Source organism: Egretta garzetta, unplaced genomic scaffold (assembly GCF_000687185.1).
Source record: "Egretta garzetta isolate BGI_Z169 unplaced genomic scaffold, ASM68718v1 scaffold95, whole genome shotgun sequence".
NCBI classification, from domain to species: Eukaryota; Metazoa; Chordata; class Aves; order Pelecaniformes; family Ardeidae; genus Egretta; species Egretta garzetta.
Genome location: NW_009259590.1, coordinates 31,431 through 42,740, shown reverse-complemented (window position 1 = coordinate 42,740; position 11,310 = coordinate 31,431). Strand labels below are relative to the sequence as shown.

Genomic DNA, 11,310 nt, shown 5'->3' with positions numbered 1-11,310 from the left:
AATCATAAGCAACCAGTATCTCTCTTGCATGAAAAGGAAAGTAACTGTCAACCAGTACCTGTCTTGCAAGAGAACAAAGACAGTTTGCTAAAGAGGTCTTAGAAATGTGTAAGATACTGTCAGAAAATTATTACAGGAACGGTAGAAAACAAAATTATCTTGGATCCACAAATAGATAAATTATAAATACGTATTATAAGTAGGTATGTCAGTGTATGCGTACTACCTGATTTCAAACTGCTACACAACTTTGAGGAGGTGAAAAAGAAAAAAGACAGAAAAAGACGATTAAAAGTTATTAAGCTGTCTGAGATTTTGCTTTCTAACAACCAGGTTTAGGACTGATGTATGTATTCTTCTTCATGGTTTTGGATGTTTCTGTAGGTTGTGATGAGATCCCACTATCTCTTCCTTGCAATGAGAATCTGTGGTGGGAACTTCCTGAAGGAACAATACGGTTTGTCAGATGCCCTCCAGAGGTTATAAACACATTGCTCTGTTCAATTAGTTCTACAGTTAAATAAATAGTCACCTCATCCTTCCCCAAATAGCAAATTTCACCCAAAACCAGCAAACAGCTGGAAACACTTATGTTTTTAATTTTGTCATTGGATTGCTTTTAGAAGCAAAATATTCATATTTACAGTTCTGTTATACAGATTCTCTGTGGAAGCATTGCTGAACTAAGACTCAGTCTCTTATTTAAAATAAAATTTAAAAAAAAAAAGAAAATTATTTTGATATGTGCAATTTGTTATCAGGTTTCAACAATAAAGTCTTATTTTTAAGCTGCAAGACTTCCATAATTGACATGATTATTCTGACACTAAACATACATAGAAAAGGGAAATAAATTTTCCAAAATAGCAACCTACAGAACACAGAAACTTGTGGATATATTTGAATAGTATGTCTCTTAGCAACCACTGCCAACCATTTCAGACTGTATATAAGCAGGCTTTAAAAATGAACAGTTACACTGTTAAGTACAGCATTTTATCAAAACATACAGCTGAAAGCCAGAAACACATTTATATTCAAAAAACAAAAGCAAAAAGCAAGCAAACAAGACTGCAAAATGCCCATTAAAAAAACTGTATCATTTTTTCATAAGACTGTTCTTACTGCCAAGAAACACTTTATTTTTGTCAAATTTAAAAAAAAAAAATCATTACTTTAGAGAGGAAGCTGATTTCAAAGACTGTCACACTTGCGTTGTCAGGGTCATGAAACACCAAACATGCTTAATGTTCCTACGTCTCAAACTGGTTTCCTATGTAACTGATCTGTAGTCCCAGATTCTTAGACATTACTCTAGACACACAACAATTACAGTAAGAAGTGGAAGGACACCCCAGTTCCTACAGGCTAAACACAAATGCTTATACACACAGGAATATATCTACTTGCATGTATATATAAGGCTCAACTGAACTTTTAATAGAAAAATGTGAATACAAATTGATATATTGTGCATAGCAATATAAAAAACACATCATCTAACCATGTGGCAAGAACTTATGAATTTTAGAATTCTTTTTAACTCTTAATTGTCCTACCATACATTTTCAGACATGTAGGTTTCAAACCCTCACATTTCCCTCTTTCAGTAGATACCATTCTTTCATTTAGTAGATTTATTCAAGACTAACAGGACTAATGGAAAAAAAAAAAAAAATCCTTGTTTATGACCCCTTCTCCTGTGCCAAATTTTAACGGGTTTGAATGCCTTGAAAGGGCATTGAGTGAGATGCCACCAGTCATGACCAAGTTCAGCAGCACATAACAGGAGCCTCTAGGAATTATTTTCTCTAGACTTTGAAGCAGAAGACAAGCATTCCTTCCAATGCAATCCTGCTATATCTAAAGAAAATAAAATCAGTCTGAAGAAAACAGTCAAGAGCAATTACCCCCTGTTCACATTCTTACATCTCTACCAGGTACTGGATGATCAGATCGGTGTGCCCCCTTGTCAAATCAATACTCAGATGAACAAAAAGGAAACTCTACCATAGAGATTTGATACAGATGAAAAACACTCTTGTATTTAGAAAATGGATAAAATAAAAACATAAGTATATCCCATTGCTTTTGTAGTGTGAAATGGTCTTGTGATATTAATGAGGAAATTTAAGTCCCTTCTTTGAATCTTTGAACTTAAGGATAGAAATTGCTCTCTTAGGTATGTTTTTCAGCTATTCTTCACACGAATAACATACAAGGACAGTAAAAAGCACTACTTTTATTGCCTGACCACTACAGGGAAAAATAAAAGCTCCATGTCAAAGGGTGAGAAAAAGGTCTTCAGAAATGCTGAGTATCTCCTACCACCTCTAGTTTGGCTTTCAGTCAACTCTCAGCCTGCAAGGAAACTCCCTTTTCTAACTAAGTAGGAATCTTTCTAAATTTCCCCAATTTCAAAAGCACGCTATAGACAGCATTAAACATGAAGTTCTTTCTGACTTTGCAGTTATACAAAAATTCACAATGGGAACAGAAAACACAAGACAAGCCTATTTTCAAAAGCTGAAGGCAAAAGTCACATCTGTGGAGTCTCCTGACTTATCCCAGAAAACATCTTCCTTGAACCATTTCTGTTCTGGCATCTGTCAAGGCCTGGATGAAAATTCCTCAGTAGAGAAGACCAACTACTGTAGTTTCAAGTGAAAGAACAAAGCACACAAGAAGCCTAGCTTGTACACAAGGAGAAGGAAAATGAAATATGTGTGAAATACCTGGCTACCAGCTGACTGACTGACAGAGGTCAGCTCTTCCATTTAGTCGTAACGATGTCAAGCAATCTACAAAAATAAAGCTACCCATGCTTTCCCATTGTTGTTTTATTATTGGTGCTATTTCTTCTTCCTCACTTTTAATAGAGCTTGAACATTATATGCCCTTTTGATTTACTTCCTCACCGACCACTACAGAATCACTGTTTTCAGTACTGCGCTGGGAATAGGTTTGTTTAATTTTTTTCAAAAGCAAAATGAAGCCTTAAAGAAAACAGATCAGCTTACCTGCAATACAAATTTCTGATCTATGTACTTTTTGGCAATGCTGGGCTGAAATTCTTGGCTTTCCAAAAATCGTATGAAAAACTCATATACAAGCTGCAAAAGAAAAAAAAAAAAACAAACATGGTTTAGTTTACTATTTGATTACTATTTCTAGTTTTAAGTATTTCCCTAAATTCTTTTGCTAGAAAATAAAATACTTAGTTTTCCACAGAGCAAAAGGTTAAAAAGGTGAAAAAGATTTCTGTCCTTTATCAAATTGCTACTTCAGAGTTAGAATTAATTACATGGGCTTTTCAAGTGAGTTTTGCTTATTTAACTCCATTCAAAGACATCTTGTAGTGCTTGTTATCATCTTGTAAAGCTTCCTAGAGTAATTGAAAGTACATTTAAACTGCCCTCTGAACTGCTGAAGTCACAACAAATACAGACTTTACAATTCTGAAAGGGTTGGTGAAACAGTCGGAAATACTTCAATTAGAAACTGCTTAGAGTAGCGTCCTACAGCTTGAGACACAAAAGAATACAAACCCAAATTTATTTGGAAGTTCCTAACTTACAGTAAAGATTAGCCTCAGGGCTGAAGAAAACCTGCTTACTTTCATGCAATTCCATCTCTGCCTAAACTATTCAGTGGGGCGGCAACAGACTTTTCATTGAGTGGAGAAAATGAAGAGTATAAAAATCAGGCAAAGAAAAACGAAGTGAAGTGGAACAAGGACTGCCTGTGGCCTTGTAAGACAGCAACTCTGACCTGTCACTGATCTACCAGCTAGCAATTCTCTTTGCTGAACCTTTTCAAGAGCAGCAGACATTGAAAACTTTTTCCCTTCTGACTTCAGTGAGTATGAATATTGATACTGAAAGGAGAAAGCAAGCTAAAAAATATATTTTAAATAATTTTAAGCTTTTCCATGCAAACACCAATATGCTGCAATACTGCTGTTGCTGCTTTATGTCATTGTTCTCTAACTTCTAAAAGGAAACAATAGGAAATCAAAAAGGGGGAGAGAGGTTTAGAAATATGACATGGAAAAAGCAACAGCTTACATAACTAATATTAAATCATCAGGAAATCAATTCCATCAACTCCTGACAAATACTTCAGTGCATTTCTCCCTGACAATGGTAAATCATCCACTGGCTAAGAAATTCCATCATTTCCATGTAAATAACGACTTTTAAACTACAGCACTAGTGTCAGCGAACATAAGATAACAGACATGTAAGCCTGTCCTGTTTCCAGGCAGGCAGAGCTGTTCAGAGTTGCCTTGAAGCTTTTAAGAGTCTTATTTTTGTGAAATTTAAATATAAATGAGGGGTGAAACCTACATTTCAACAGATTCTAAATTTGAGAGCACAAAAGAGTGCAACTAACGGCTCACAGGCAAGGACTGTGCATGCAACTGTCAAATAAAATCCTCATTTCAAGCTGAGATCAATCGTGCTCCTTTGCTCGCAGAAACTCCCAAGATTCCACAAACTGTTTCTCAGGCAAACTTCTAAATTTACTAGGGGTGTAAATCATTGTACTGTCTAACACAAGCAGGATCTGCAACTATATTTTCTATAAAGGAATTTACTGCATTAGCATCAATGATGCTTTCTCCAAAACTAATTTATGTTCTTTGTTCAAAATACCTTGTGCTGACACTTGAGGTACAGAGGAAGGGATGATACATGGCAGTGAGCATGCAACCTGCTACAACCACCTGAAAGCAAATCTTGACGCGGGGAGAAGAAGGAAGACTTAGATAGGGACATAGATTCTCCTTCATTTTACTGATCCACTGCCAACACCTGTACACTTTCTTATGAAAATTAACTACCCTCAGTAAAGCAAAACCGCTAGCAGTATCATCCCCACAATGCTCTTGCTGAGGTTGCTGAAAAACACTTGTGCATCAGAGCAGTTTGGAAAGCAAAATAATTTTTAAATCAACAAAGGAAAACAGGAATATGAGGGACACCATCAATACAACTTTGAAAGAAAGCTTTAACATTTTGCAAATTTCACAAAGTACGCTCCTGTCTTCGTAGGTACTACATTATAGCCATGAACAATATTAATAAAAGTTAGCGTCTCACAGACGAGTTCAGAGTCACAGGTTAAAAAAAAGCTGAGAAAATTATTAGACACATGAAGCAATGGTAAGTATTTCTTCTGAGATAAATGATCAAAAACCTGTAAATGTGGCCATGATGCCTCCAAGGTAGGCTCATCTTCTTCTGGATCAAATTCATTGCTGTCACTAGGTGGGAGAGTTCTGAAGATATTGCAAGATACCTGGGAAGTGAAAGAAAGAATAATGAGATCTGCTTTTCAAATAGGTACTAGATTTTAGGACTCTGGATATCTATGCTTACTCTATCTCCCCTCCATCACATAAGCAGTATTTTTTTGCCTGCAGTCTGACAAAGCTCTTTAGCAACACTACAGGTCTAAGGAGCCTGTCACTTTACAAACCTGCTACCAGCCTTGGCTTTCCTTTCTCCAGGGCTTTTTCTTTCTTGAACTTTCCACTGATATCCCAGCATGACCCAGTCTGCTACCATTTCTGTCCACCACGTTTCAGATGAGTCCACTGACATGTAATTCCCAATCCTGCTGGGGATCAACAGACTGAGAGCCATGACTGGGAAACGCCATCAACTTGCATTTACAAGTGTTTTCATACAACACTTGGTTACTTTCCTTTGCACAGGGAAAACGTTAATGATATCTGCTTAAGGTCTCGTCTGTCAGCACTTGTTAAGAGTTGCCAGTGCTATTCACACATTATATGCCTGGACACCTCATGCCAAGTACAGAACTTGGTATTAAACGCAAGCAACAAATAGTATTTGCTTGTCACTTAGCCTACATTTATTTTCACGGTTGGTTCACTTTGCTTAATCTTATTTAGAGGTATTTTGCTGAGACTGCTTGGCTTTGTGAGGTTCATGCTATCAGCAAAGACTGAACCGGAGCGCTTTCCTGGGTTAATTATAGTGCTGAATGGAGTGTACAGCTTATTATGCAGCAAATCTGATAAACTGCAGACATGCTGTAGGGCCTTTTCTGCACTTTGAAGGTGATGTGACTTCTTTGCACTCTGCTACTGCATTTGACCCACCTCTAAGTTGGTTAATCAAACAGCTGGGAAAAGCAGTGTCTTATCTCCTCATCCTGTCTCTACACGACCCCTTCATAGTAGTTCAGACAAACTAAGCTATTTAAGAAACAAAACTAGTATGTTCTCCAACACCCATATTTATTTTTCCAGCCTTTTACTCCTGTAAATGTTTTACAGTTAGTCTGCAAGACACACTTTCAATATGTTGGCAACTTAGTAAGAAAGGGCACTTTAAAGCCAAGAGTTTAAATACAATCCAAATACCGATAAAGCCAGATTGAGATAGACAGAGTGGTTTTAGAATTTGCAAGACAAACAGAGAGATTCAGGTTTCTGCATAAGCAGAAAGATGAAAACAACAGAAAACTGCAGGAAAGCACACGTGGTGCACATCAGTGAGGAATATTCACTGAACACAGGGAAAGACCAAAGAAGAAAAAGTAAGGCAAACCACTGAGCATAGAGAAAAAGAGGCCACACAGGTTTCTGCTTGGACTTTTTTCTTCTTGCCACAAGAGGGTGTATTTCACTACAGTTACAGTAAAACATACTTTTACAGAAGCCTTTGCTTTATATGTAAATCTCATGTTTTCAAGTCACATGGCTTTCAACCTTAACAGATAGAGCCCTTATTATAGCCTGTGCTATAATACAATGAACTCCATTTGCCCTATGTGCGTACCTGCCAAGTGATTACTAGCATTTATTGGGAGGGATCCCTTATCTCCCTTCCTCATCCTCTTCCCCTGACTCATTCACTTCTCTCAAGAGCCCCTCCAGGAAAAGACTTTTCTAGTCTCATGAGGAGAAGTTAGATAACTATTCCAGGAATACACACATGTTATACTTTGTCTTTTCTCAAGGATCCCCAAGCTCCTCCTTCTACTATCCCTGATATGAAAAAGCAGGGAGAGGAGTAAAGTGATCAGAATTAGCAGGACAGAGTTGTTTCTGTGTTAGAGCACAGGACAAAAGAGGGTAGACAGCCCAAAGGATTCCCAAATAAAAAGGGAGAAATGTACCTATTAGTGCCTTGGATACGAACATCTGGGATTCTGCAACATTTACTGAAGCATTTTTGGTTAATGCTTCACATTCAAAAATCCCAGCTTTCTCAGGATTTGGACCAAAACAGGGAACCAGCAAAGCCAAAGGCATTCCGCAGCTATTTTTTTTTTTCTGCTTTAAACTTCATTTGAAACAAGAAAGAATTTTTTCTGCAAATTTACCCATACATAAATTAATGAAACTTGTACCAACAGATCAGATAAAACATAAGCATTCATCAATGGTTGTGTTTAGAAACTGGAACAAATATTGAATTATGGCACAAGCAAAACCTGCAAGGGAAGAGTACATACTTTTAGGATTAAAAGCTAAACTAAGACAAATTCCTGTAAGATTTAAATTAAGTCAAACCAAGCCTCAAGCAGTTAGTGCCAGGGCCTTAAGAGCATGACAGAAGTATGAAGGGTTCAGCAACAATTAGTTAAGTGCCAGCACTGACACCTGAATCTTGAGCTTGTAACCAAACCCAGCATGATTTCTGGAGAGTGCCTGTTAAAAAAAAAAAAGCCAGTCTCAAGGCAACTCAAAAGCAAGTTTTTTTGCAGAAGAACATTAACACGCAGGACTACATGCAGCGCAAGTTAGAATAGGGTCCTGGTATACAGTTTGCTCTCTAATTTTCTTTTTTGCATTGGGAGTAAAGATAAGCTCTGTGGAGCCAAAATGCAGCTACTCTTCTGAAAAGAGCAGACAGAACAGGTTATCTTTAAGTGATTTCCCCAGGTTATCACAATTTTAAAAGATAATGTGTGCCATTACAGTTACATTAATCACCACAACACGGCATGATAGCTCATTTACATGCAGTGTCAATTTATAGCATGCTTATCTAAATCAGGAGCCTCTGGGTGGCTAATGTTTATAAGCCTCTAAGGGAGAACCGAAGGCAACAAGTTCTTCCATGCATGAACTGCCCAGCTGTACGTTAGAGACTTTGACAGCCACCACACAAAGACGGGAATACGCTACATCAAATCTGGAAAGAATGATTTTTCTCAGATAGGCATAAGGTAGCTATTTAGTATTTATCCCTGGGCCCAAGCAGCATGCCAAAATTCCTTCAGCTGGAGAGCTGAATCATTTCTCTTCTGACCTCTCTTGGATCATCAAGCCAAAGGACATCCCTGCCAGCCTGCATATACAGTCCCTGATGATTCCTCTCCCATAGCCAACACAAATGACTATTGATCAATACTGACTTCCGTCTTTCACTGATTAGGAACGCCTCCAAGCCCAGATGATATTTTTGGAAAGCAAACCAAAACTCTAATATTCTGGAAAGTTGCATCATGACAGATCTCCCCTATTATGTCCTCAAAGACATCTGCACGCTGTCCCCTGTGACCGTCTCTTTCAGAAGCACACACCAAACTGGGCGTAAAGTACATCACTGCTCCCCCGCGACGCAGAATTTGAACACCCAAGTGCCAGAAACCAACTTAACAAATCAGTAAAATCTACCCATCAGCACTGAAACTAGAATGTCCAAGATCACGTTGGAAATCCCAAAATTATCGATAGATTTTTAAATTGCAGATGCCCAGACACCTCTAAGCTCCATGTCGGTGTGTCAGGCACAACTCTGACTAAAAGCAAGACAAAAAGTTTTCCAGGCAATTACAAGTCAATGTCAATGCATGAAAAACAAACAAGAAGGTAGGGAAGGCTGCTTTGATACCCCCACAAAGAACGAGCCGCAAGTTCTGAACAGATCTGACGAGTTGAACCCAGCAATCCAAAACTACAAAACCATGAATACACACTTAAAAGTAACAAGCTTCAAGAAAGCTCTGATTTTATTACGACGTTTATATTTGAAATAACTTTTAGAAAAGAAAGTACTAAGAGGCATAAGTCTGAAGTCGGGAATAAATGTTTTGAGAAGTCCTCTCTTTGTCCCTCACTGGAGCACTATAAAAATGACGACGCTGTAACAGAAACACTTCACAAATTCAATTTCAGCTCAGCGCTCCTACCCTATGCTGTTTGAAACAAAGATTTTTATCAGTAATAGTTTTCCTGAATGGAGCCTGAAATGAAAACAAACATACACGCAGGGGAGCTTAATACATTAGCTATATAAAAACAGGATAAATGAACACCCGATTAGCTCAGAGGGAGCACCTGTTCTTCTATTACCAGTACGTGGAACCATCCAAATAAACCCCATGTATACATGAAATTGAAACCGAGTATCTCCGCACACGCAATGTTTAAACTACTGCTCCTACTAACAACATACAGGAACAATAAAATGTAATTAAGCCATAACGTGATGCCATGCTAACTGGGAGACAACAACGGCCCCTGGAGCAGACACGAAACTTGTCCTTCTGAAGTACATCTGCATACGTGGGGGGTTTAATATTGTTTAGAGATTTACATACTTTAGAGCCTGAAGTGGCTACCGCAGTCACTCAGCCGTAACCTTTCCACCCCACTGAATTGTTCCCCAAAGCCTGACTAAAGTACAGCTTACAAAAAGAAATACCTAATTTTAGCTTAAAAGATTATAAATGATTCCACCGGCTCTCTTCTCCTGAAGTTTTACTATTAATTTAACTACAGAACTGCTTCTGATTTCAAGGTTGAATCTGCCTGATTCCCCGTTGTTTCTCATTGAACCACCAGATCTCTTCTACATCTGTATATATATTTGTGTATGCAGTATGTATCTATTTATATACAGGGGTGGTTTTTTTATAGATGTGATACCTCTCAACCTCTGTGCTGCTAAGTGGAAAGGCAGAGCTTCTGAACCCAGCCAGTTGTTGGTTTCTTTGTTTTTAATCCTGTGATTAGTTTTGCTTCCCTCCTTTGAGCTCCCACCTGTGCACAAGTGTACTGGGGTATATTTAAAAAGCCAGACCACCTCCCTCTTTTTTTTCCTGCATGTTGCCATTTGAATTTATCAACATTCACTTCCTCGAACTGTGCACCGTATCAGAAACTTGTATTGAGATGGTCAAGATACAATGCTCAGGCGCTTTTCTGCCTTGCTGCCTGCGAGAATGCAGACTTTCGGGGCTTAGTATTAGATGCCTGCCTTCTGCCCAGCAGCATTACTTTTGACGTGGCTACATTAAAATGAACTGCGTTGGACTGTGAAGACAGTCAACAATCCAGATCACAGGGCAGAGGGAAAATAGTTCTTCTCATCTTTTCTTGACCTTTAAATCTTTTTAAAAGTCAATCAATAACCTGCAAGAATTTAGCTCCAGATCAGGACTTGTTGGTTTACCATCACCCGCTTCAGCGGTGGGAGCAGCTTCCACCCATACAGACGAGCAAGAGGTAAAATTGAGATCCTTGGGCTATGCTTCTGTTGGCAGAGAAGTGCAATAGGTGGAAGTTTGTAGGACAAAAGAGCTGGTGCTCAGGTGCAATGTCCACCCCATGTATGCTTAGAGGGAGGAGTTTCTTTCTAGTGATCTCTTGCACTGAAGCCCGTTAGCGAGTAGGAGAGCATTAGGTACATTCCTAGAGCAGACATTTTATCCAAAAGGAATCCAATTCACAAACACTAAAACTTCTCTATACAAGCATCAAAGTGGGGTGAGAACGAACGGGAGACCCGCTTGAGGAGCACACTCACGTGTGAGCCAGGGGTGCTGCCCAGGCCCATCCCCAGCCAGCACCCCTGGGTACAGCCTCTCGCTGCTGGGAACTGCCGCTCCAAAATGCCCCTCTGGGTCACCTAGGCTTGAACCCTACCAGGGTACCCTACCAGTGACAACCCTGTTCATTGCTCTCTCCACGTAGCTACATTTTGAGATTGTCCAGTACAACAGTTGTTTATATAATGTGAGCCCAGCTAATTCTGTAACCATACAATCTAAAAAATCATAGCAGTAACTCAAATACCTTGGACAAATTAAAGCACACGGTACCAGCAGAAAGAGTCCCTCATCTCTAGGGTAGGCATCAGATCAAGTGAAAGCCTGCCAATACATAAACTTGAACTCTAGACAGCATTACAAAACTCACATCGTCTCGGACTCCCAACCGAAGAACAAAACAAAAAATTCAAAACCCAAGAAAACAATCTCCCAGAAGATTCACGTTGTGCTTATCTACAGACACGGTGCTCGAAAGGTATTTAAAAAGAT

At 38.8% G+C, this 11,310-nt stretch overlaps 1 protein-coding gene across 3 annotated transcripts in view; it reads right to left on the bottom strand.

Moving 5' to 3' along the window:
• The window catches only part of PPP2R5E (protein phosphatase 2 regulatory subunit B'epsilon), a 53,817-nt gene that overhangs the window by 15,604 nt on the left and 26,903 nt on the right, over positions 1-11,310 (bottom strand). For all 3 annotated transcript variants that reach the window (XR_004841886.1, XM_035893559.1, XM_009638010.2), the window contains exons 3-4: positions 5,203-5,304; positions 3,021-3,113 (exon numbers count right to left, since the gene is read on the bottom strand). Coding sequence is in view for 2 of the 3 variants with exons in the window: in XM_035893559.1 (XP_035749452.1) it covers positions 3,021-3,113; positions 5,203-5,304 (195 nt within the window). In the remaining variant the exon portion in view is untranslated. The remainder of the gene's footprint in view (positions 1-3,020; positions 3,114-5,202; positions 5,305-11,310) is intronic.